Source organism: Enhydra lutris, unplaced genomic scaffold (assembly GCF_002288905.1).
Source record: "Enhydra lutris kenyoni isolate GAN:26980312 unplaced genomic scaffold, ASM228890v2 scaffoldscaffold39, whole genome shotgun sequence".
In the NCBI taxonomy this organism is placed as follows: Eukaryota; Metazoa; Chordata; class Mammalia; order Carnivora; family Mustelidae; genus Enhydra; species Enhydra lutris.
Window position 1 is genome coordinate 22,925,866 of NW_019154123.1, and position 26,947 is coordinate 22,952,812.

Genomic DNA, 26,947 nt, shown 5'->3' on the forward strand with positions numbered 1-26,947 from the left:
GGGGGGTTAAGGGGGTAGGAGAAGAGTAAATGAAACAAGATGGGATTGGGAGGGAGACAAACCATAAGTGACTCTTAATCTCACAAAACAAACTGAGGGTTGATGGGGGGAGGGGGGTTGGGGGGGTGGGATTATGGACATTGTGGAGGGTATGTGCTATGGTGAGTGCTGTGAAGTGTGTAAACCTGGCGATTCACAGACCTGTACCCCTGGGGATAAAAATATATGTTTATAAAAAATAAAATTAAAAAAAAAAAAACTCTGTGTTCAAAATTCAATTTGATATTCCTGGGGTTCTATTGCAGCATTTCCACCTGCAAGAATCCCTCCCTTGTGAGGACTGTTCCAACAAACTTGTTTGCTAACAGAACCCACAGGGAACGTTAGCAACCCAGCACTGAGCTGCTCCAGCCCTGGGGGTGCCCTGAACTGAGACCCGAGCTCTTGGGGGCGGCGGGGTAGGGAGTGATTCTGAACACCAGGCATGGGGCCAAAAGTACATCAAACCCATTTTCATTTGGAGATTTTTGACTGGCTTTGTTGAATGAAATTTTACTTTAAATCGGAGGCTGCTATTACACTTTTAGAAACAGTCTGGAACAGGCAGTGGAACAAATGCTCCTAAGTCTGGGGCAGCTTTGTGGATCTCCACCCTGCCTTCGAAGGCCTGGCTCCCGCAAGCCCAGGGCCTTGGCACCGAGGACCATTTCACTAGTGCTGGGTGATCGGTGCATCAACTCTTCTGATCTGTAAAACATGACGTGACTTTGGTAATTCCCCAGGCTTTCTTGCCTTAGTCCCTGTTGCCTCCGTTTACACGAGCCATAGATAGCTGTCGAAATGGAAGAAAGAAAGCTCATCAGGGAGTTTTCCCTTAGTTTTGATGAAATGTAAAAATATACCTGAGTCAGCCATTCCATGTTTGCTTATTAGCGTCTTGGTTTGTTTGCTTTTAAGTTTCCATTTTCTTAATTTCACTTCTGCTGAAGGATAATGATAATATTGGAGTTGTAATTTGCTGTCAGCTCTGCTATCAGAAGAAAAGCAAGAATGAAATTATTCCCCACAAAGGAAGACTTCACTCTCTTGGTATCAAAACCTGAGAAGTATTCAAGGCCTACAAGGCCTTTATTTGTTCCTTGGAACCGAAACTGTATTTCAGCAGAAGTAGTCCAATCAGAATTTCACTCATTAATTATCAAATATTTATTTCTAAATTATAGCATCAACCCACAAGAACAAAAACTCACAAGTGGCCCAGAAAAATGGTTTGGTCTCTCTTGGAGAAGAAAAATGTCTTTGCCACCAGGGCAAGGAATCTGTTATTCTGTGTAGCTTTCAGAAAAGAGGTCACACATTTTCTTATTGATTTTACTTCCCATTTGGTAGCAAAATAATGTGAGAAGAGGCAGTACACACATTCCGGGCAACAAGCCCAGATGTTGAAAAATACGTGTCGGGATATTTCTGAATCCCATCTTTTTCCCAGAGATTTCATAGCGGATGAGGCTTGGTGCCCTACATCATTGGGGACACAGGCACACTTTAGGAGGGAGTTTTCTGACAACACACGGCTAACAAACACACCAGTTGGGTTCCCGCTGTGTGCTTAGAATTCCCTAGTAGTCCGGTCCCACAGCCGGGTGGCTCTAGCCAGCGGCTCCTGGGATTCAGACGCCAACAAGCAGACCACAGGTGAAGAGCCATGCCCCCTATTCACCCTTGTTTGTACAAGGAGGTGAGGAAAGGGGTTATTCCATTCTAACGAAGGTTAGAAGAGTAAAGAGGGAATTTTACAGAGCTGCACTAAATTCTTCCCCTAAAATGAATAATACGGTAGATATTAAATAAATGGAAGTTAAATAAAAAGTAAAAGAACTGCAGTGTGGTTGACTTGATCTGAAGCATACCCCTGTGTTCTCAGGCAACATCAGAAATACCGAGAAGCTGAGCTACGACAAGCAACACCAGTATGAGATCCTGGTGACCGCCTACGACTGTGGACAGAAGCCCGCTGCTCAGGACACACTGGTGCAGGTGGACGTGAAGCCAGTTTGCAAACCTGGCTGGCAAGGTGGGCCCTCTCTTGTCGATCCCGTTGAGTGAGGGCAGCTTGGCTGGGTGTGTGGAAAATACTAGACCTGTCCTAACAACCATCACAACATATAGCTAGAGGACTTTCTTTAAGTGTGGTCACTCTGCCACAAGAATCTGCTGTTGATTCTTACAACTCCTAGGGGATGTATTACCCTCATTTTACAGCTGAGAACGTCCGAGGGCACTCGTCCATGGTCACGTGCCCCATTTGTCCAGTGCACCCTTTCTAAAATCTCATGACACTTTGGAATCAATAGTAATTATCGCTCAGTGCTCAGGAGAAAGTGCCAGCAAGCCTCTTCACTTTATCTAAGGGAATGAGTCTAGCTAGTATGCCTCAGGTTTGCAGCATCACTCTGGACCTGGGGCAGGTTGTCCTGTTCTCTGGGCTGGCACCAAAGGTGTACAAGCAGAGGCTAGGGTCCCAGAACCCAGCCTTTGATGAAGGAGTTTCTCAAATGTTGGTTCTGGGAATGGAGAAGCTGTGGTCTTGGAGGGAGGTGGATTTTTGTCATGGTGTGTAGATATTTTGGTGTGCAAAGACAGAGCAGTTGCTTGGGGCCCCCCAAGGTGACAGAGATGTGGCACTGACCTAAGGGAAATAAGATGAGGCCAGCTGTGCAGAGGGATCTTGCAGAGAACTGGATGGTTTATGGAATAATGATAGCTCTCACAGTGGGGTGAATATTCCAGTGGTCAGGCAGGAAGGCTGGAGGTACCTCTGCCCCTGTTTTGGTGGCTTAGCCCCTGCTGTTTCGGCTTCCTGTGTGACTGCCACCTACTTAAAACTTAGGGCGTTTCTTGGAGTCTCCATTTTGTGGCTTTGTCTACTGTCTTCTCTTCATTTGTCTTGAAGCTTCAGGCCCCTGTTATGGTCTCCCTGTTTTTCTTTCTCTCTGTATATTTCATTCTTAAACTGCACGTCATTAGCCAGGTTCAGCATCTGAATTTCTATCAGACAGACTGATGCCAGGGTACCACCATAGGTCACCATCAGACTTGGAATGGCTGCTTGTGAGTCATGCATTGGTTCTGGGGGCACAAAGCAAGGACACCTGAGGACCCACCTGGGGTCACTCTCCTCAGAAGGTGGTTCTCCAAGGGCCCCTCCCCTGAACCACGTTATCGCCCTTAATCTTTCAACTAGAAAAATGGGAGGCAATAATTAAACCCACCTCTGGAGAGAGCCAGAGATGTTTGCCTTTGAACAAAGTGGAGGAGATGAAATGCCCAGTCAAGGAGTCACAGGTAAGACAGACGAGACATAAAGAAAAAAGTATAGAGCCCTCTTTGAAACGCTCTTCAAGATCAAGCAAGAGACAGAGAAAAAGGAACAAGCCTGAGTGGGGAACTATGTGGCACCAGCCTGGGGAGCCTGGTCTCTCATTGGTATAATTCACTAAACCCTATGGAACCTGAGGGCAGGACTCTGTCTCTCTTGTTCACAGCTGAATTTCTCCGGCTTAGCACATATCCAACCCCAGTGATCAGTTCTCAAGAGATAGCCTTTGAATGAATGAATGCCTGAATGAAAAGCTGTTAGAGGAAAGAAGTACTCAGCTTGTTTTATTTTAACTTATAAGGACTAAGCCAGTGAAAGTCTAGCTTTTGAAAAGAAAGCCTAGAAAGAATATAAAAGCCTTCTAAGCAGGGCACATGCTCATAATGGGATTTTTCAGTGGGGAAAGTAAAACACTAAGCTATATCTGGAGAAAGATCCCAATGTTTTGTATCTTTGATAAATGAGACACCTACAGAGTTGGGATTACATTTTTGTACCTATATTTAAATGCAGTTTCCTAACGGAGTTTGTACTCGCTTCCCTGTTAAATGTGAGCAAAAAAAAAAAATCATGTTAATGACTTGGAGTTGTGTGTGTGCAGCCTGTGTGGGGCACCTAACCCTCTGGGACATGGTGCTATCTGTGGCCTGACAGTGAGCTCCTGGAGGCGAAGGTCATGCCTGTCTGCTGTGGCTCCAGTGCCCAGCACAGGGCTGGGCGCCATGTGGGTGGGTGGGTGGCAGGAGCTAGATGGATGAATGAATGGTGAAAAGTGTGCCTTTCTGTGGCAGGAAGAGAGAGGGGAGCAGCAATTCCCTGTATCCGTTCACTGTGTCAGATCACACCATTCAAGCACGTGTAACATCAGAATCACCTACTCCATGGGGCCTTCCCTGCCTAGTGTGCGAGGCTTTGGCGGCAGAAGCTGACATGGGATTCTGCGCCGTGCCTCTCCTCCCTCCAGCATAGGCCCTATGGAAGCCGTTAGGTCTCTCTCCCCACCTTCATCCCAGCAGGCTCTCAGACTGTAGGCAGGTCATCCAGGTTCTCTGATACACATAGCAGTGTATGATACACTGTCTTCCAGCAAGTTCTGTCCCAGCCCCTAGAGCCAGAGAATGGTCCTCTCCTTCTAGTAAGTGGGCCCACTTTATTCCTGCCCGTGGGCAGCCCTCCTCTCCAGCTCACCCATCTTGCAGCTTGTCCTCTCTTCTACCCCAGGTCAGGGCTGCAGCCTCATAGCTTGAAGTGTGCCTTTCTCCACAGAAAAGCAAACCACCCCGGCCCCTAGTGTATGTCTCTCATCAAATCTCCTCTCCCAGCTGGAGTGTGTCATGTTTTGCTGGTTTTCCTTTCTAACCACAGATGAAACAGGCTGCCCCTCCCCCTGAGAGGTTGTCAGGTCCCTAGGGGAAGGGCAGGCTCTTCTTGAACTGGGCACAGGGTGAAGCCTACACTGTACAGAGGAGTATAAGGAAGCCAGTCTGGTTTGCAGAGATGGCTGACCGTGGGGAACGAGGAGCAAGGCTGGAGAGGCCAGAGTTAGGGGAGGGCCTGCGGTCAATAATTTGAATGCCAGGGTCAGGAGCTGCCACGGTCCCAGCCCATAAGACCCAGCCATGAGTAAGGGGTCGACAGGTATATGCCTGGAGCAGAGACTCCTCCCTGAGCTGATTTCCCGCAAACAATAAGAGCCACCAAGCAAACACAGTTTGGCACTTCAAATTCTTGTACCTGTTCCTAGTCATTTCCCTCCAGGCAGGAGGGGATTGCAGCGCAGTGCGAGCAATCCATCATGCTCACGAGTGTCCTTTCCCCGGGGAGCTCTCCCAGTCAGCACCATCAGCCCCTGTGGCCCTCAGAGCTCCCAGCAGCCATCCTGGAGGAGGAAGGGACCCTGCTCACAGCTGGAGCCTCCTCTGCCTTCCCACGCTGATGACAGACTGCTCCCAGACTCCTGAGGTGCCCCAGGGCAAGGCCTGTTTCCCATCACAACAATCCCTTCCAGAGCAGGGGTGTGGGGGGAAGAGTTTGCAGCTTTCCCAGCATGCTGCTGGCCTTACTCAACTGTGCACAAGGACATCACGGACCCTGGCTCTGTGGCCATCTGCCCTTCAGACCTCAGCCAAGACATTGTCTCCTTGGGCTAGGATTTTCTACTCTCCGTCTTTTTCTGTGGCTGGGCCTTGTCTTCCCTGAAATGATATGAGTTCGGTTCTCTCTGCTGTATTCTGAAATTGTAAGTTTGAACAGGTGGTAGGGGTCAACTCACAACACAGGGGTTGTGGAGTTTTGCCCAAGGGAATGTCACTCCTATTCTCAGCTGCCCAGAGAAGACAGCACCCTCTAGACCTTTGTGAGTAGAAGGGAGAACGAAATCTCTGTGTTTTGTCCTGAGCGTTGACAATCATGGTATTCCTCTAGCAGCTTACTATGACAATAGAAGATTCTATTGGGAAGCAGGAAAAAGGTGAACCTGCCGTAGAGCTACATGCCAAGGCTGGCCTGTGCCCTGCCTCCTCTGCCAGATATTTGTAGTCTTCGTGGTGTCTGTTTCCCTCTCGCCAAGCAGTTATATGTGCACGAGCCTGGGCCTGTGTAGGGGCTGGGGACTTCGGGAAGAATCCGCACCTGTTCAGGGATCAGAGCCCCAGAGAAGGTGTAGTGCCGCCAGAGGCCATCAGGATGGCAACTGATCCAGGGAGAGCTGACCCAGTGGATCCCTCCTTCTAGGGGCCACAGAAATCATTTGTAATTTGGTTGCTGATACGGGTTTTGTGTGTTTGTTTATACGTTATGTTATGTTGAGAAACACACCCCCTCTTTATGTCTTCTTTTATTGTCCTTTATAATCCCATAGCCCATCTCTTCCTACATGGCAAGCTGAAAACATTGTTTTCAGAACACTGACTCAGTGTATTTTCCCTTTTATTATTGCACGTCCGATTCTGGATCTGTTATCTGCTTCCATCAGTAGGGACGCAGAGTTCAGTATTTCATATTTCATATTTCCTTTATGGAAACAGTTTCGCTCTGGAGAGAGCCACTGCCGACTACCGGAGTGGCCCGTCCCCATTTCTCTCCCAGACATGTTGCTGACCAGGTATGTCCATGTTCTGGATCCAGAGCCCCCAGGTCAGATTGGGTTTGCAGACTCCGCCCCCACAGGACCCCATCTCTGCTTGCCCCCATCATCACTGAGGAAAAGCCCACAGCGGTCAATGGCCCTTCTCCCAGCACCTATTCCCTGGGCTTGAAGAATTCTCCAGGTGCCTCAGACAGTCTCAGTGTTTCCGGGATCCCACAATGAGGCCTTGGTCAGGGAGGAGGGGTGGTATCAAATAGGGCAGAATGGGCCCAGTAGCACCTGGGCACTGGGGTAAAACACAGATCTGACTTCAGCAGTCTGGGGCGCCTTGGGATGCTGCTGGTCCATGGCCTTCACATTGAACAAGAAGGTCACTCAGAAAATATTTACTGAACACCTAGAGTGTCTAGGACTTTTGTGTGGAAAGGACAGCAGCAGGAAAATTGCTGGTGGAGATTAATTCTCCCTTAGTTATTTGCGTTGTGAGATAGCAGGAGTTGACACATATGCCACGTGGCGAGAGACGTTGCTGAGTGAATTCGCTCACCCTTTCCCGAGTCCCACTGTGTGCTCACAGCTGGGGGTGCACAGGCAGACATGACCTATGAGGGCTCATAGTATGGAAGGAGATGCGGACAATGCTCAGGATGAAAACTCTGCTGGAGGAGGCTTTGGGGACATGGAGGAGAGCCACTTAACGGTGGTGGGGCCCTGGGGAGATGTGCCTGGGCCAAATATTGAAGGATAATAATTTGAGCACAGAGAAGATTATTCCAGACTAGGGAACAGATGTCAGGAAGGTGAGAAAGAATGTGGCGTGGCTGGGACATGGGGGAGAAGTCTGGTTGGGCTGATGGGGACCAGGTCACGGAGGAAGGGCCTCCTGTGCTACCCCAAGGGCACTGGGGAGCACAGACGCTTTTACGACCCTGTGTGGTGAGGGGGGTCTTGGGAAGAAGGACTCCTTGGCCAACCACACAGATGGTGGCTAAGATACAGAGACTGGGGCAGGGAGACTAGTGAAAAGGATGATTAATCTTGGAACACTTCTGGAAGAGTATCTAAAGTCATGTATTTATTCAAAAGCCAATTCAAAGTACTAGACAACAAGGGAAGTTGGATTTTTCAGGCAAATCCCCTGAGACCCCACAGGCAAGGGGACAAGGCTAGCAGCCAAGCATGTCTGAGGTAGAAAAGATCGCTGCTAAGCTTCATCAAGTAGATGTCCCTGTCCCTTCTACAGCTGTCCACTTGCCCACCACTCTGCCAAAGGGAAAAAATTTCCAGGTCCCAGGGGTCAGCTGGCTTCAGCCTGTCCCTTCCAAAATTAGATGTGTTATTGAGCAAGTACACTAAAGAGCTGGCTTAGGCTTTACTACATGAAAGGCATTGAGGGGCACCTGGGTGGCTCAGTCAGGTAAACATCTGCCTTCAGCTCAGGTCCTAAATCGAGCCCCACGTCCAGCACTCTGCTTGGCAAGGAGCCTTGCTTCTCCCTCTCCTTCTGCCTGCTGCTCCCCTGCTTGTGCATGCTCTCTGTCTCTTTCTCAAATAAATGAGTAAATAAATCTTTAAAAGAAAAAAAAAGGAAGGCATTGATTTCAAATCATAGGGTGATAAGCCCAGAAGTTACCCAGATTTGCTTAGACAGGCAGGGTCCTGAAGATCAAGCTGTGTCCATCTGAGGATCACATAATGGCATTACCCTTAATGTAAGTTGATGCACAAGGCCATTGTCAGGATGACAGGAGAAAGGATGGCTCCTTCCCCTCAGTTCTGTCCCTCACTGTACTGCCTGGGAGTCTGAGATTCCACCATTAGGTTACCAGCTGTTTTGTTCTAAAGGATAATTCCCCCCTTAAAATGCACATGCTTCTTGTAGGAATTCCTATGAACCCAGTGGTCAGCAAAGTAGAGCCCACAAGCCAAATCTAGCTGACCACCTGTTTTTGTACTACTGTGAGTTAAAAAATGATTTGTGCATCTTAAGTGGTTGGAAAAAATCAAAAGACGAATAATATTTTAGGCCACATGAAAATCACATGAAATGTAAATTTTAGTGCCCATAAATAAAGTTTTATTGGCATATTGCCACACTCCTCCATTTACATATTCTCTCATTGCTGTTCTTGCACTATAACAACAGAGCTGAGCAGTTTCGACAGAGACCAGATGGCCCTCCAAGCCTCCATATTTACTTTCTGGCCCTCTCCAGAGAAAGCTTGCTGACACCTGTGTGAAGCTATTATCATCCATTGACACCTTAGTGAGAAGTAATTTACTGGAGTATCCTGGACAGCCTAGAAAGACTGAAACACCAAATAGACAAATTTAGAAGGAGGTAAAGGAATATGAGAGTTGAAAATAAGGTTCGCTGCATGGAGGACAGGAATAGCCCTGTGAGATAAGCAATTCTAGCCCACTTTGCAGATGGGGAAAACTTAGGGTAACAGAGCTTGAGTGACTTGTTCAGTATCTCACACCTGATAAATGGCAGAGATAGAATTCAAGTTTGTATCAGCCTATCCCAGGGGACACTGAGGTGTCAGGAGGAAGGGTAGAACAAGCAGGTTGGGAATTTCCAAAGGGGCATGTAACCAGCTCTAAAAGAGAGACCTTTCAGAAGAGAAGCAACCAGGGGTGCCTGAGTGGCTCAGTTGGTTAAACACCTGCCTTCGGCTCAGGTCACGATCCTGGGGTCCTGGGATCAAGTCCTGTGTCTGGCTCCCTGCTCAGCAGGGGTCTGCTTCTCCCTCTCCCTCTGCCTGCCGCTCCCCATGCTTGTGCTCTCTCTCTCTCTGTCAAATAAATAAATTGAGAAGCATAACCCTTGGCCTAATCATTTTGTAGGATGGTAAGGAAGCCAAAAGTGGTCCTATGCTTGGAAGTACTTTACAAAATTTAAGTTACCATGCAAACGTTAGGATTAAAATTAGTAAAATAGGTACCATCCTATAAATGTTTACACACATGCATGTGCACACACACACACACACACACACACACACACACACGCTGAAATTCGTAGAATTGGGTAAGACTATGTGGTTTGAGCATCGTGCTCTTGATTTTAAAGCTTTAGATTGTACCAGAGGGAGACAGTGGGGTGGGGTGTGTGGGAAGAGCACTGTTGAGGAGGCTGGGCACACAGGCCTCGGGCCCTCCTGGGCTCTGAGCTATGCTCCATCCTTGGGAAAGTCACTTCTGCCTAGTTCAGCTTCTCCACATAGAAATGAAATAATGCCTTCTGAGGGCCAGACACAGGGCTGCCTGTGGAATGCCGTGCTCATGACCACCTGCGCAGGGGCCCAAGGGGCCCAAGGAACAGCAGCTCTTTTTAGTTCCCTTTATTCTGATTTTTTTTTTAAGTCGCAATAGAGCACTTTCTCCCCAGATAATTGGAAAAGCCATCACTGAAGCCAAATTCCACTAACTCCGGGCATGTGACCCCAGGCTAGCTGCTCCTGGGTCTGCTCAGATCTGCCAGGCAAGCATCCGAGCTCCTGGCAGAGGGCCTTCAGGGGCACTCCTCCAGGAATAACGACCTGTTTTGACATCACTGACACAGCCGATCACTAAGTTGCAACAAATGGTTTCTGTACAGGATGCTGGTTTACTGATTCTGTGACGTCTTAATGTGCTCAAAGACATGCTAGACAAAAGTGTGCCTGCTTGAGCCTGTTTCCAACTGGCCCTCCTGGGCTCTGTGTGAGCATGAGTGGAAATGGGCCTTGAAGGTTTCTGGGGCCAATCATCTCATCTCCAAGGGAGAGGGGGATGCAGGCAGACTGCTTTCATCCAAACAGAGCTCAGTCAGAGTAACAGTTACCAGGGTGTAAGCATTTACTCTTTGCCAAACCCTGTCTAATGGTAATGCCTGTACTTGCTCCTTTACTGCTCACCATCCCCCAAAAGCTGATTATTTTCCCATTTGGCAGATGAGAGCATTGGAGTTAAGATGCTCATCACATAGCTAGTTACCTCCGGGACCCGCAACCACCTCAGTCCTCTCTGTCTGCAGACACAGAGCTCCTGCCCCTTCACCTACAATGTGGCTCAAAGCAAAGGAGAATACTGGCCACCTTTCGATATCAATGCAAGCTATTTCAAGACATACTTTATAGTGAGAGCCTGTCCTTGATGTTGTAAGGAAAATGTGTGATTGGACATCAGGGCAGCCTTGAGAGAGGACTATGACTTGTGGAGTTGGAGATGGGGGAGGTAGCACTCTTGTCACATGAGCCCATCTCAGAGACCTGCCTTCAGTCAGAATAGCAAGGCCCTCTCTCAGCCTTCTTAGATGACCCCTTAAGAACCCCAAAGCATATGGGCTTCCCTGAGGACACACAGATGCTGAGAGCGGGAACCATGCATGGTGTTGGGTTTTCTGACTCAGAACCCATGCTCAGTCCCCTCTCTCTATAGACCCGGGTCTGCCCCAGAGCCACACACAATCAGCCTCTTCCACGGATCGTTCTTTTAAATATTTGCAGCCTACTAGAATTTCTCCCTGCAGGGAGTCACAAAGGGCCGGGCTTCAGAAGGGTGGCTCTGAAGCCAGAAAGAGCCGAGTTCAAATGTACCTTCTACCCCGTCTTGGCTCAGGGACCTGAAGGCAAGCCATCTAACCTCTGTGAACCTTCAGATGCGGCAGCTGCAAAATGGGACTCTTGTACCTATCTCAGAGGGTCATCACAAGGTAGAATTGGTCCGGCCGGGCATGAGGAATGGCTCCACGGTACCTGTGAGGGGGATGCCAGGAGAGAAGGAATAGAAGCCACTAAAGTGGGTTTAGGAGTCAGGCCAGCCTTGGGTGCCATTTTCTGACTGTGTGACCTTGGAGAGGTCTTTTGACAACTTCGCCTCAGTTATCGGTCCTCCTCAGGTGAGTGCCATGCGGACTGATAACACATGTGAGAAGCTCAGGTCCCAGCACTGAACCCATTTCTTCCTGCTGTCTGTGTCACTGAGTGGGAGGACAGCCCTAGCCAGCCTAGACACCAATATCATCACATCCTGCCATCCAGACACTGGTGTGCTAGCGATAAATGTGAGCCATGGCAGGCTGCCGCCCCTCTCCTTGCCACACTTGTCCTCACCTCTGAAGTGGACAGAGTTGTGTCCCCCTCTCCCCACAACCACTTCTCATGGGACTTGGTAGAGTGACAACATGCCTATCATATCCCTTCGGATGCCATCACAGGGGCTTGGAACACTGACCCTGTCTAACCATGCTGAGGGCCAGTTGTGGTCCTGGCACAACAGAGAAGTTACCAAAGCTTCCACTGAACTCAGGGAACTTTGCTCTGTACCAGGTGGTTGATGAGTCCCTGGAGACCATAAGCTGGAGTGGTGCGGTGAGGGCAAGCAGGTGAACAGATCATGAATAGATCATTCCAATACAGGGAAGTCAGAGCAATGGCCAGGGGGCCCGGGGCAATGAAAGTAGAGAGCAGGGGAGCCCAATGCTTCAGGAAGGCTTCTCAGAGGTGGTGTCATGAGGCTGAGGTTTGAGGTGTCAATATGATTTGCCAGGTGCACTAGGCTATGGGAAGGAGGCAGTAATGGGGAGAAGCAGGGAGGTGTATCCCCAGGAGATCTTGCACCTTTAAAGGCTGCACCTTTCAGGAACCTGTTTATAGTCCCTGCTCTGCTCAGCATCTCTTGCTTTATGGCTGACAGGAGACAAGAATTTTAGTCACACAAAAGGATTTGGAGAAAATTGAGCAGAGTTATGAACTAGTGTTGATTTTATTGCTTGTTTTCATGACGAAAGTGAAATTTCCAGGGCAGACAGTGGATGAAGTAGACAGAACTTTCCAGAGAGATTCTTTAAGGCTGTGAGCATAACAACCAGAGTTCACCTGGCCTCCCCTCTGAGGCTCCTTTCTTCTCACCTCTCTTGGGGGCACAGCCAGCCTTGGCCCTGTGGCTGAGATACCTTCAAGAATCTGTAGGTGGTGCCCTGAGCTGGGAGGCTGGTGTCCACTGGTCAGGTAGAGCATGGCAGCAGCAGGGATGAGCAAGTAAGTATGAGCAGAATGGGACATTCAGGGAGGCTTGGGGGGCCTGTAGGTGCACGATCAGACCATAGACCAGTATGAGGAACTTGTCTGGGACCTCTAGAAACTAGTATGCTCTGAGGAGGGCTCATTCTGATAACTTGGTGGGTAGAGGAGGTCAGTATTTAGAGGAAAATGTGACCTTATTCTTAGCCACAGTGTAAGACAAGTAGGTTGTCTGGTTAGCGTGTTTCAGGAGCAGGCATTTGCTGTAGGCCAGAAGCCCCTGTGCATCTTCCAGTATCTGTGTCTGTCTCTGGCCCAAGACCCTGCATCTCTGGGTGAGAGCAGCCAGTCTGCATACTATTCCCTCACGGAAGATCACGTGAGCTTGCCTGGAGCCGCATGATTGATTTTAGCTTGGCTCCATTTTTCTTTTTCTGTGCACTGGTAAATATCTTTCTGCAAAAGTCTTTGCAATTTGAGTCACTTTCTCAGGAGTCTATCACCTGGGCTAAGGTACGTGGACATTTCTTGGCCTGACATGCATTCTGCCAAGCCCGATCATGGGTGATGGCTCATGCGGCCCCCTGCAGAGTGAGCGACCCTCCCCCACCTTCACCCACATGCTCTCTCAGGCTTCCTGTGTGTTTGACTGACTCTGCCGATTTGTATCGTATCTTCTGAAGAGATGATAATTTGGTTCCAATTTTAGAATGCCGTTCAGAGAAATGCAAAGTTCTGCAGGACTGGAATATCACCTAGAGTCGTGGTCCTTTTATTTAAAAAATGAAAAAAAAATTTGCAACCATGGACAACCGATCCGTAGATTAAAGAGATCTGTATTGCTGGAGAATAAAAAGTATACGTAGGACACCTTTACAAAGAGAGGGGAAGTGTGTGCATGAAAAACCACACTCTTGCCTTGCAAATGCTTTTCAAAGCCATAAAGGTAAAGATTCTTGAAGAATAGCTACTCCGTCTTGCACCAATAATACATTTGTCCCGAGATAAGAAAATTGCCTGGAAAATGCTCATGTTTATTAGACATAAGAGAGAAGAGTTTCTATCAATCCAAGAGAAAGTACCCTGGTCGATGGAGTTAATGAATTCCCCCTGGGGAGAATTATCTTTCAGAAAAGCAGCTCTTCAATTGCCTGGTTTCTGAACCTTTCTAGCATCAATTCTGCCTACTGTGTTTCTGTCTGGGAGCTGAGAAGCTGGGGAGTGGAGGATCTTTGGAGAGGAAGAGGTTGGGGAGAAAGTGGCAGCCAAGCTTTGGATGGGAGTCCTGGTTTCTGAGCTCGACATGGTTCACCTTGATGGCAACATCAGTGGCTCCCCCAGCAGCCTCACGGAGCTTGGAGCCAGAGGAAGGGGGAACACATGGACTTTAAAGAGGTGATGCCCGACACCAGCCATCTCAGAGGCTTGTTGAGGAACTGAAGCACTCACACGGGTATCAGAGAGCCACACAGAAGAGTATGGGTCCCCTCACAGCATGTGGATGGGCGGGGTCTAGCAGCATGGGGGGCCATGGCATCCAAGGGCTTGCACCAGGCACAGGTGCAGAGTGGAGCCCAAAGACTGTATGTGGATCCAAGGACCTTGGAGAAGCAGCACCAGAGCAAAGCCAAACCTGACAGCAGCAGGTGGCAACCGCATCCTCAGTCGGGAGAGGCTAGAGCTACAAGAGAACCCGCAAGGAACTCAACAAGGAGCAAGTCTGACCTGATCAGGAGGGCCAAGGGAATCCGCTGAGGCCCAGAACCTGGGCAGGCACCTCTCACAGGGCATCCTTGTTGTTCATTTCCCATATAATCAGTGAGAACCTACCACGTTCCAGAAACTGCACTAGCACCGGAGATTTTTTTATTTTTATTTTTTAAGATTTTATTTATTTATTTGACAGAGAGAGAGAAATCACAAGTAGGCAGAGAGGCAGGCAGAGAGAGAGAGAGGGGAAGCAGGCTCCCCGCTGAGCAGAGAGCCCGATGCGGTGCTCTATCGCAGAACCCTGAGATCATGACCTGAGCCGAAGGCAGAGGCTTAACCCACTGAGCCACCTAGGCGCCCCGGCACCGGAGATTTTAAAACTAACGAAACAGACATGGACCCTGCTCTTGTGGAACCTCCGTTGGGGGTGGGGGATAGAGAGTGGCAGACAAAAACAATTGAGAAATAAATGACTGGTTGATTCTATTGGTCAAAGCCAGTCACATGGCTAAACCCCAAATCAGTGGGGCCTGGGCATAATCCCTGCTTCTGGGAGGAGGATGTGGTCAGAAGCAATAATCTAACGCAGGCAGTGGGAAGTGGTTCTCTTTCCACGCAGAGCCCTGGGTCCTCCGTGTCACTCTTCTGGGACGGGAACCCTGCTTTGGCCTACAGAAGGTAAAGAAAACAGCTTGTTCTGAATTCACTGGGTATGAAGTCCTGCCCTGCAGGGTCTGGTTCTGGGCAGCACACAGGTCTCCTCCTGGGCCCCCTGCAGTGGGGGCAGACATCCTTTCTTAACCCTGCTCTGCAGCCATGAATGCAGTGGGAGAAGGGATGGCCGTTCAGTGCTCACTATTGTTTGGGCTAGTGTCTTCCAAGTTGGTCTGTGCATCCTGATCATCTGTGGGGTTAGTTAAAATGACAGATTCCAGGCCTTCGCCCTCAAAACTTTCCACTGGGAATTTCCCAAGGTGGGGCCCTGCAATTAGTGTCTATAGAAGTTTTTCTAGTGATTATCCTGAGGTCAGCCCTAACCCTGCATCCGTCTACAGACAATAATTAGGGGACACAGTGTGATTCCCCCCATAGATTATATACATTGCAAAGCCCGTGAATTGGGGAGGAGAGAATGTGGTCTGGGCTGGGGCAATCGTGGAGGACTCCCTGGAAGAGGAACTGGATGTATTACAGTTAGGCAGTGGTGACTAGTAAAGATTAGAAGGCCAAAGAGAGGTGAGACAGGAAGTTGTCATAGTGGTTGGACCAGGTGAGAAGGGATGATAGCCTTAAACTAGAATGGAGAGACATCAGTATTGGGAGTCATCTAAAATTCAGAAGCAAGAGGCCTTACTGGCCCATTGTGTGTGGAGGGTAAAATGTTGCAATGCCTTTTAGATTTAAAGCCTGTGGAAGTTAAGTTTTAGGCTATCATGATGACTGGGTATTACCTAGGACCATGCTTCTTAAATCCTCTGTGGTGCCAGACCAGTTTTTCCTCAATCAGTCATAGACCATAATTTTGTAAAAATATAATAGAAACAAATTTCTGGGAAAATAAATTAAATAGCAAAGAGGTTTAAAATAAAAACCAAAATGTTTATTTTTATTAGAGTCAACACATATAAACTCACTCTGACACATGATTATCCAAGTTTCTAAATGCTTACTGTCCATTTCCCTACTGACCTCATTGCAGACCCGGGGGACACCCCTCGGGGACTGAACTGGTCTGTAGGCCCTAGTGAGTCACATTGTTCTGGCAGCAAGGCTTTGCCCTTACCGTGCACACAACCTGAAATGGTTTGGATCATCTTTCCAGTGTGGTCTCCTCAGCAAGCCGTCCTCCTGTGGGCCTTCCCTGATGGCGCCAGCTCTGCTGGCTGACTGTGACAGGCGGGGAAGAGGGCTGACCATAGCCTCAGTCTGTCACTGGCAGCCATGTGCGGTTTGCCAGGCGCTCCCAGAATAAGGCTTGTTTTTAAGTGTCTGCCTGTGTGCGTGGCCCTGCGATCACCCCAGGGTCAGGTGCAAGGACGTTCTCAGGCCAATGAGCCCCCTTGTGGATCAGAGACAGAATGAGAGACCCTCTGCCGTCACGGAACCAGAGAGCTTCATGGACAGAATCTAAGCGGAGGGTGGATTTCTGGTTGTTTCAGCAGGCGTTTATTGGGATGTCTCAGGAGTGAGGGAGGTAACAAAAGTGTTGAAGATACATGAGGTTTTCCAGAATTGGAGCCATGGGTAAGTGCAGTTTCACCATCACATACACTCGCCCGCAGACACTCAGATTCAGGCTGGGGTGTGTGGCCGCACACCCTTGCACACACACACACACACACACACACACACACACAAACACACATGGGTGTATGGCCGCACACCCTTGCAAACACACACACAAACACACACGCACACGCGTGCGTGCGCGCGCTCTTGCTATGTCCTGAATTGTTCCCATTTTAATGCCTGGCAGGCTGTAATTTGGCAGCTGGCTGGGGGCTAGATGGGCTGTCCTGCATGGACAGCAGCAAAAGTTCCCTGGGTCCAGATGAGCACCTTCCTCGCCCCTGACAGCCAGCATTGGAGGGCATGTGTGTGCTGGGGGAGCTGGTTTTCATGCGCTTAATCACTCACTTATTGCTGAGCACCTCCTATGGGCCAGGCGCTGCACGGTGCTGCACTGTATGCTCCAGTGCGGGGAGGACAGGGGGAGGTGGTGGAAGCAGGGTGCTGGTCATCCAGGTGTGGCCCAGAAGGCCTTCTTGACAAAGGCATGTGTGAGTTGAGGCCTGGAGGCAGAGGAGGAGCAGCCAAGGGATGGACAGGAAGGGAGCACCCAGGCTTTGAGGCTTAAGCCGTGATATGGGGGGTGGGGGGTGGGGGCTGCCCCTCCCTTGCTCTCCTTTGTAGGTAATTAAGATCTCTCTTTTTAGGAAGAATTAAAAATGTAATAAAATGCTCTGACTTTGTGATACTAAAATATAATAAACAGGAAGGGGTCAGCGATGAAAGAGAAGAGAGGATTCCTTGTATTTGTAATTGAGTTCAGAGAGTTTGCGGCTTTGCTTCTTTTTAAATTGGGCCTGTGTCTTACTATTTTTAATTGGAGAAAAAAAGCCACATAATTTAAACCCTGTTAAATTGTGTATGGGCCTATTACATGTGGGGCACAGGGCTAAGTGGTTTGCATTTATTGTCTGATAGAAATCCTCTCAACAACTCTGAGATAGGTGAGAACATCCCCAGCGTGTGTGCATGTCACCAGTGCTGCCTGCTCATGCAGAGAAGGAAATGGCTGGCCATGGTACGTGGCACCAAGTGGGAGAGCCAGGATTCACACATGAGTCTGAGCCCAGGCCCGAGTTCCTCCTTTTAGGGTGGTTAATAATTAACCCCATTCTGCAGATGTAGAAACCTGAGGCTCTAAAAGGTTAAGGAACAGAACCAAGGTTACCAAAGCAGGACCAGTTACATAATTTGTGGGTCCCGGTTCAAAATGAAAATGGAAGGCCTCTTGTTTCAAAATTACTAAGAATTTTACGTCACGGACGGCAGAGCTGTAAAGCAAGTATGAGGCCCTTCTGAGCGTGAAGCTGGTCTTGGAGCCGGGATTGGATGCCCAACCTCCCTGACTCCTCACCACTTCCTGTCTCCTTCCAGCTGAATGTCCCACCTCACAGTTAAAGACCCGGAGCAGCAGTTGAGGAAATGTGAAAAGAAAAAGAGTTCAGACAAGCAAGGAATGCTTTCTGGGGCTTGACTTTGGAGTCAGGTGGGCCCAGAGCGAGTCCTGGCTCTACCACTTGTATTGTCTCAATCTTCACAACATCCCGTGAGATGTAGGTGTTATTCCCCGCCCCCCAATTTTACAGATGAGGAAATCGAGGTACAGAGAGTATCCTGCCCAAGGTGCAATAACTGGTAAACAGAGGGGGTCTGAACCCAGGGGTCTAGTGTTCTGTCATCTAAGTGTCATCATGGCCCTATCCAAATTCAGGCATGGACTCTGAAGAACTCACCCCAGGAGCCATGTGGGGCAAGGGGACAGAAGGTGAGCCTTGGAAGCCAGCTTTTGTCACCCTTTTACAAAGGCTTTATTACCTATGCTACAGAAGATCCCCCACCCAGCATGGCCCTCAGTCTGTCCCAAAGTTCCGTTCTGGCCCGTATGGCACCAGGCCCCCCTGGAGGCCACCCCCAGCCTCACATAGGTCTACACTTCCTGAGTCATGCCAGACTGTTGAGTTAAAGATTGAGGTGGGAGATGCTCTTCCTGTCCTTTCCCATCTCAATAGCCCCCACCCACCCACCCACTCCCTTAGGCAGCCCCAAGGCTTTGAGGGAGACATTCTGGGGTTCCATTGTGCCTTCTGGCATTCCCCTCCTTTTTCAATACTGTGTTAACCATGCCTTTTATTGTCTGTATTCTGATGTTTAGACAAATGGGGCCTTGCTTACACTGGAGGGGCTCACCTCAGGGTTAGCCAATTCCCAGCAATTCAAAGATAAGAAACAACTTACCTTTTAGCTTTTCAAATGCAGACCAACCAATCCAGAACCCGCACCCCCAACCACCTTCTTTACTGGGCTCTCCTGCCCTGTGCCAACCTCCATCTGCCCTAATGACCTTGGGGCCAGGTACCAGGCAACAAGGGGCAGCCCCTATATACCAGAGGCCGCCGAAATTATACAAACTAGCATTTGTGGCCATCCAAAACTGGGTTACCATGGTTTGCCTGTTCCTTCCCATGGAAAGCACAATAAAGTCTCTTGCCCATCATTTTCCCCTCTCTGCTTCCTGACTGACCACAGTGCTTCTCTCCGTGTGCCTGGCTGGCATAGCATATCCCCTCTCCTTGGGATCTGTGAGTATAACCAACGATCTGTTCAATGGCAACAGCATCCTGATCTGTTGGTCTTGCCAGACCTAAATAAATCTATATTAAAACAAATGCCCAGGTCACTTCCTCCAGGAAGCCTCCTTGGATCGCCCTAGTGATATAATTTACTTCTCTGTTCCCTGAGGCCTGTTCTTTGTTCCTCTGCCTGCTTAGAAACTGGCTGCTGTCTGTGGCTGCTACTCCATTCACTGTGAGCTCCTTCCACTGAGGGATTATGAGTCCTACTTCTCTGTCTCCCATGCCTAGGGCACTGCCTGGCACTTAGTAGATGCTCAGTAAAGACCTGGCATCTGAAAATGGTAAGAATGATACAAGAAGAATAATAGTAGTTATAAGAGCAGCTCTCCGTTCCTGGTGCTTTTCACACCTTTTCTCCAAGTCCCAAAGCAACTCTGCAGGGGGTTCTCCTTATTCTACAGATGCAAAATGAGGCTCAGAGAAGTTCAGTGACTTATTCAAGGCTACACAGCCAAGAAGTGGCAGAGTCAGGGTTCAGACCTGAGTCTGTCCAGCTGCAGAGTTAAATCTCTTGCATTTCATTAAATTGAATCGAACTGAGTTGAAGTTAATTTCCCATGGTGTGACCCTGTCATAGGGGGCACTCTGCATGGATTGATGATCAGGAGTCTTCTAATGTTCTGAAAATGAACACCAGACCTAATCCAGCTGCCAAATGACCTTTTAAAACCAGAATCTGGATACTTTATGTCCTCACTAAACACTCATTGATGACTCCTCACTACCTGTAAGGTGAAACCCACTCTTACCTAGCCTCCATCATCTGACCTCTACTTACCTCTCCAGCCCCTCTCTACCTCCTAACTCACCCCCAAGTCAGATGCACAAGATGGCCATGGAGATAAAAGTGCTCACTGCTGAGAAAAAGTAATTTCCCACCTTCTCCCAGCAGGAAATAAAATCCCTTGTCGCCCAAATCAAAGTCACCCCCCTCTTGGAGGAATTCTTGAAAGATGCCAGATGGTTGATACCTGCAGAGACTGGCTAGAATGTTAGCTGCCTGCACCATCCTATCCTGTGCAGGGGGAACCCCTTCCTCCCCTCCCACTCTCCAGCATCCCCACATCCAGCCACTCACTTTATATGAATCCAGAGATTTCCTGGAAAACCTGATGCCTCTTCAGCTGAGACCAGGAAGAGCTGGAGGCCGGTGAGCACGCACAGTTAAGGAGTGAAGCATATTTTGACACACCTGCGTCTTTCGTTTTCATCCTTTGGCATCACTTCTGAGTACAGAAGTGGAACAATTCTGAATGTCTTGGATTACAAGAATCCCCAAAGCCCGTGGTTCCCAAAAGTCTCAGATTTGCTTTTTTCCACCTCCAGGCATCTAATAGGGGAGTTCCAAGTGGTTAATATTCTCCTGATAAGAAAACATGTGTTCCCCAAATTTAGCAGGAGTTATAATAGAATTACCATGTTTCTAAATCCTTAACCCATGGAGAAGGAGTGTAATTCCTAAAGGCATTTACTGTTAACTTTTCCAGGAATACTTATGAGATAATTGAGCCTAATTTATCAAAACAAAAGGGGGCTGCTTCCTTTCTCTTCACTTAAGTAAACAACTGAACCACGCTTCATAAACTAGTCTCCAGGTCCTTTTTACACTGGAAAGATTTTGTTTCCAAGCAAGATAGCTCGGAGAAGTCTGGGAAGCTTGTGAGCCAGGGAGCGGGACATTCTTGTCGTGAGCCTTCAACACGAAGTGTGCCATGTTGGGCCCTTCGCCTTAAAGTCTCATGACAAGCCCATGAGGAGGTATCTCTAACTCAGCTCTACAGGTGAGGCAGTGGAGGCTCAGCGATGACTGGCTCAGATTTGCAGAGGTCACATGACCCACAGTTAGAGGAGGTGAGATTCAAGGGCGGTCCTTGTTCAGTGTCCAGGGTTTCAGTAACCCCTGTGCCTCCACCAGCTGCCCTCAAGGTCAAGCAGTGATGAAACTGACAACACTCCTGGATCTTTTGCTAATATTGGAGATTATCACTTTTATATATTTATGTGTGTGTATGTGTGTATATAGATATATACATACATACATATACATATCAGTATATAGATGTATGTATATATATACTGATATATACTGATATATATCATTTATATATATTTTTATATATGATATATATCATTTATATATCACATATATAATATATATATATTATATATATATTTATTTATTTATTTATTCTATATTCTGATATTTAGACAACTGGGGCCTTGCTGACCCTGAAGGGACTCACCCCAGGGTTAGCCAATTCCTAGCAATACAAAGATGAGAAACAACTTACCCATTTGCTTTGCCGATGCAGACCATCCAGTCCAGAACCCACACCCCAAACCAGCTTCTGTACTATTTATATGTATATGCATATGTATATATATATATATATATATATATATATATATATACATACATACATATATGTATCTGTGTATATATGTATATATCAGTATAAACTAAACATTCAAAAATGAATCTGTAAAAATTACACTTGTTCTCCATCCCGGCAAATCCTCAGAATCGTGGCAGAGCTATGGTAAAAGAACTGCATGGCCCTGGGCAAGTCACACCAATTGTCAACCATGGTGTTGCCACCTGCACAATTAAGATAATAATCACTGGGTCGCTGGGAGGATCAAACAAAAGAATAGAATGATAAGTGCTAGCCCCTTGTGGGTGCTTAATGCTTATATATCCTTTGTTTCCTGTAATAAGTGCTCTTGAATAAATGATAAGTTAACTAATGTATCTATTGAACATGACCCTTGTGTTTGGTGCTAAAACGGGTCTGCATTTAATCCCTCCCCCCAAATCCTGGGTGGTAGACAACACTTCTACGTAAGAGGAAACTGAGGCTCAGAGAGGGTAAATGATTTGCCCAAAGTTATGCAGGAAGTAGTAGGGGTGGGATTTGAACTCAGGCACACTGAGTTTAGAGGTCATAACTTTACCCATCTTGCTATCTTACCTCCAGGAAATGAGGATGAATAGATATTCCATGTGACAAAGGATGAATTTGATGGCTTCCCTTTTGCTCTCTTGATCCCCATCTCAAAGTCCTTGTTGGAAAATGAAAGATGTTTGTGTGAGCTTCCCACTCTGTCAAGGACACTACACTCAGAAAGCTTCATCAATTTTTTTTACTCTGTGGTTACAATTTTGGCTACTCCTCGTGAACCCTCAAAAGCAAGCCTGGTGAGGTCCACAAAGCGACTGCAGGTGTGACGTTCCCAAAGTCCCTTCGATTTCTTCCCAAAGAGGGCCTCACCCCCGCCCCCAGCCAGGGGGTGGTGAGAGGAATGAGATCTGTACTAGACCTGTGCCTCCACTGAACTTCCCTTTACCATTTATTTGCTTCTTTATTTGCACTCCTTCCAAAAAGGATTTCAGGTAGAACATCATCAAGGATAACCAGCAAAATGTCCAGATACCCACAGCCCCCACGGAATAAAGGGAATCAATACCATTGATGTCTTGGGCTTCTCCAATGAAGAGGCTTCCAGAAGGAGGTGAGGTGGGGGAGAACCTTATACCAGCAGAAAGAGTAGCACATCAAGGACTGGTGCCATGGGGCTCACCGCACGGCACTCTATACAAAGCCACTTTCTCCATGTTCCCATCTGCTCCTTTAAAGAGAGGGAAGATCCAGGGAAAGAGGGGTGAGACAGGGATGGAAAGGCCTCCTGCTGGGTGCCATTTCTTATTATCTGGAGGTAGCTTCTTCTTTCATCAATTCTGGCACACCTGCCTTGCTGAGAACAAAAAGAACCCAGGTGTTATGGGCTGCTGTTGGGCTGGGTGGCTTTGCAGGACTGAAGGTAGGAGCAGGCTGGGGCAGTACCAGAGAAGGACAAAGAGGCCACAAGTTCTGTCTGGGGCTCAGGGAAGGCTGCCATGGCGGCAGTCAGCTCAGGTGTCTGAGGATTCCCCAGATCCACCTGGTGGATATAGCCTGTGCTCTGACCTCAGAGTAGAAGGATCAAAAATAAGCATCATAGTCCCTGCCTTTGAGGAGCTCCCAGTTGGTGGGAGAGGCAAGCATACATATGACTCCCATAGGATTCATTCATGCTCTCTGCCAATATCGAGGGAGAGTCTACTCCGTGCCAGGCACTGGGCACAGAGCGTGTTGCGGATTCAGAGTAACCGTGAAGCTGAGAGTCTAATGCCGTAACTAATGCTGGGGATGTCGTGGGGGCACAAACGAGCGTATCTAACTGGAATGGAGAAATTCAGACAGGTTGCGTGGAGTTAACAAGATGGAAGGGGAAAGGAAGGGAGCTCTTTATAGAAGACACAGCGTGATCAAGTGCACAGAGGCATGAAACACTGTACCCAAAACACAAGCCTGGCTGTGTGCGGACTTCTTCTTACAGCTCTGTGACCTTCAGAGGCACCTGACAGAAAGCCCTCCTTTCCTCCAGTGTCTCATCTTAATTGAACCTGGGGCCTCTGGAGCATGGCTTAGAGCAGCTCCATGATCTCATCCTCCAGAAGGCGATGGTCTAGTCCAGACAGAGTTCCTGGGGGTTGTGAGGAAAAGATGCAATCAGGTACACTCTCTTTCACATGAAGTCCCTCCCATCCAAATACTGTCCTGTGCTAAGTTCCTGGTGGCCAACCTCACAAGCCTGGGTGCAGTCTCTGCTTATGGCCTGCTCTGAGAAAATCCCTGAAAGAGTGGCTGGCTGACATGGGCTTCAGACCTAAACCCAGATTCCATGGTTATCTGGAACATGGCAGGGTTGCAGGGCAGGAACATGGGTCCCCTAGGACTGAACATCTCCCTTCCTCTCCAGGAACAACACTGATTGAGGCCCTGCCATATGCCATGCACACACGGAGGCCCTCAGTCCTCACCCCAACACTGTAAGGTCCCTCTTCTATGATGAGGTGCCTGAAGCTTGCTGCTTCGGGAAGCTTCCTGCCCAGGAAGTTTCTGACCAGACAGAGTCAAGCCAAGATCACTGGGGCTTCTGCTTCGAACCTGCTTCTCTGAGGCTTCCCACGCACATTCATCCTTCATATGCAGACCTCAGCTCAGACAGGAACTCTCTCCATCTAAAGAGCCCCTCTCTGTCCCTGCTTTTCTTTTCCTAGGCTCACCCTCTCAGATAGGATAGCACAGGCCTCCCCCCAAACCATGCCCTCCCCCGTGCCAGCTCTACAAGGCAGGGACCTTTCCTGCCTCCTGCACTGTTTTTTCTCGATGTTCCAAGCAGAGCTTGCACATGGGAACCCTGAACACACAGCTGCTCAGTGAATAAGGGCATCTGGCCCGTCCACTGGAATTGCTCAAGATGTCAGCCAGTGGCCCACTGGGTGCTTGTGAAGAACACTGAGCCACGAATGCCAGAATTTCTCCTTTTCTTATAGGCGAGAGTGGGCAATTTCATAGATTTTCATTTCTGCTTCAGAAAAAGGATACCTCCTAGCAAGGTTCTATGTGACAAACATTTGGGATTCATCAGCTAATAGTATCCATATGTCACATTGCTTGGTTCTACCCACCAGTCTGACTTGGGGCCACACAGGCCTCTCAGACATGCGTTCTCACTGAGCATGGCAGGCTCGTGGCTGTCTCCAAGTGCTGTGACGGGTCACTGTGACTTTTTCCTCTACTCTCCTCTACCTTTCAACTGCTGCTGTGGTTGTTCCAGTCAATCCATGGGTACACTCCCTCTTGGTGTTTATTTTTATCGATTGCTCTATTTTGTGTGGTATTATTTTGATTGTGGTTTCATTCTTCTCCAACACTTTATCGTCTAGGAATTGTTTTTACACTAAAAAGAAGTGATAAGCGCATCAGCGCTACTCAAGTGGTCACAGTCCTGAATGCTTGAGAAAGAATCCTGCGTCCCACCACATGATTCCAAGGAACCCTGAACTACCATGCTCTCTTGTTTTGTGACAGAATGTATGCATTCCTAAAAATCACCCCACTGGGCAAAATGGGAGAAATGAGGAAAGCGGCATAACGCTCAAAAATGTCATCAGTGACACATAAGAAAGAAAAAAAATTATCATGGTTTTACATGGGTTCAATGGTTAAGAAAGATAGAATTCCTACAGTGAATCTTGTACCTCACCTTAAAGAGACATGGCATTTGCCTGTGGCAGGGGAGGGATGCAGCTGGGGCGGTACTGTGACAGGATGGGGGACGGGGCTTCCTGAATGGAGGGATGCTGTCACTGCGGGGACATGTGATGTGGCTCATAATGTGCAGTGGACCATGTGGCAGCTGGGTGTTTGGGGTGTGTACACATACGTGTCTTGTACCTTCCTACCTGACTCAGCTCTGCTGGTAGCTGTTTTCTGCCTTCACCTCATGTTGCTCAGGAAGGAAGACTTCCATAAGCAAACGTCAAATTCCCCTTATCTTCCAACCGTCTCCCAATATATCAGTTATGTTGGAACAGATCCACATTTGCAGACCAAGTGTTATGGCAGGACTGGCCATCCCTGATTGACTTTTATCTTTTCCTTGTTGATTCAGACTGGACCAAGAGGATTGAGTACCAGCCCGGCTCAGGGAGCGTGCCGCTTTTCCCCAGCATCCACCTGGAGACTTGCGACGGGGCCGTGTCCTCCATCCAGATCACCACGGAGCTGCAGACCAATTACATCGGGAAGGGCTGCGACCGGGAGACCTACTCTGAGAGATCCCTTCAGAAATTATGCGGTACGTTTTTTCCTCTTGGGATTATTTTTTAATTAATTGCTTTTAAATGATTTATACAGAGCATATCTTTTATTAATGAAAGAATGAGTCCTTCCCACATGGGCACATGTAACTCCTGGGTGAATATGAAATTTACTTATTATGGTTAAAGGGTCAGAGAGCTCATCTCTTGGCATCACGTGCACCTGACCAGATCCCACCATTTGCCAATATTGTGGCTGTGAGCAAGGCATGTGACAAAGCCTCTGCTCTTCATCAGCACAACAGCAATTAAGGACCCAGTGTATTCACGAGAACCTACCACAGAGCCTGAAGGAACATGGCTCCCTTCCACTGTGTTGGTTTGGAAAGAGACACCTGACCAGAGGCCAATGTGAAAGGTGGTGACTGTCACCTGGGGAGAGGTCAGTTTCCTCCACAAAGGAACAGCTACATAATTTTCAGGACCCAGTGCAAATGAAAATGGGGGACCCTTGTTCAAAAATTATTACAAATGTTCATCATCATTAGCCATCAAGGAGATTCAAATCAAAACCGCATTGAGATACCACCTTACACCAGTTAGAATGGCCAAAATTAACAGGACAGTAAATAGCAAGTGTTGGAGAGGATGTGGAGAAAGGAGAACCCTCTTACACTGTTGGTGGGAATGCAAGCTGGTGCAGCCACTTTGGAAAACAGTGTGGAAATTCCTTAAGAAATTAAAAATAGAGCTACCATATGACCCTGCAATTTCACTACTGGGTATTTAACCCAAAGATTCAGATGTAGTGAAAAGAAGGACCATCTGTACCCAATGTTTACAGCAGCAATGGCCACAGTCTTCAAACTGTGGAAAGAGCCAAGATGCCCTTCAATGAATGAATGGATAAAAAGTTGTGGTCCATGTACATTATGGAGTATTATGCCTCCATCAGAAAGGATGAATCCCCAACTTTTGTATCAACATGGACGGGACTGGAAGAGATTATGCTGAGTGAAATAAGTTAAGCAGAGAGAGTCAATTATCATATGGTTTTGCTTATTTGTGGAGCATAAGGAATAACATGGAGGACATTAGGAGAAGGAAAGGATAAGTTAATTGGGGGAAATCAGAGGGGGAAATGAACCATGAGAGACTCTGGACTCTGAGAAACAAACTGAGGGTTTTGGA

General features: G+C 48.1%; 1 protein-coding gene across 1 annotated transcript in view; it reads left to right on the forward strand.

Moving 5' to 3' along the window:
* The window catches only part of LOC111154971 (calsyntenin 2), a 366,874-nt gene that overhangs the window by 242,061 nt on the left and 97,866 nt on the right, over positions 1-26,947 (forward strand). Inside the window, exons 5-6 of the mRNA XM_022514927.1 lie at positions 1,925-2,074; positions 25,609-25,794. Coding sequence (XP_022370635.1) covers positions 1,925-2,074; positions 25,609-25,794 — 336 coding nt within the window. The remainder of the gene's footprint in view (positions 1-1,924; positions 2,075-25,608; positions 25,795-26,947) is intronic.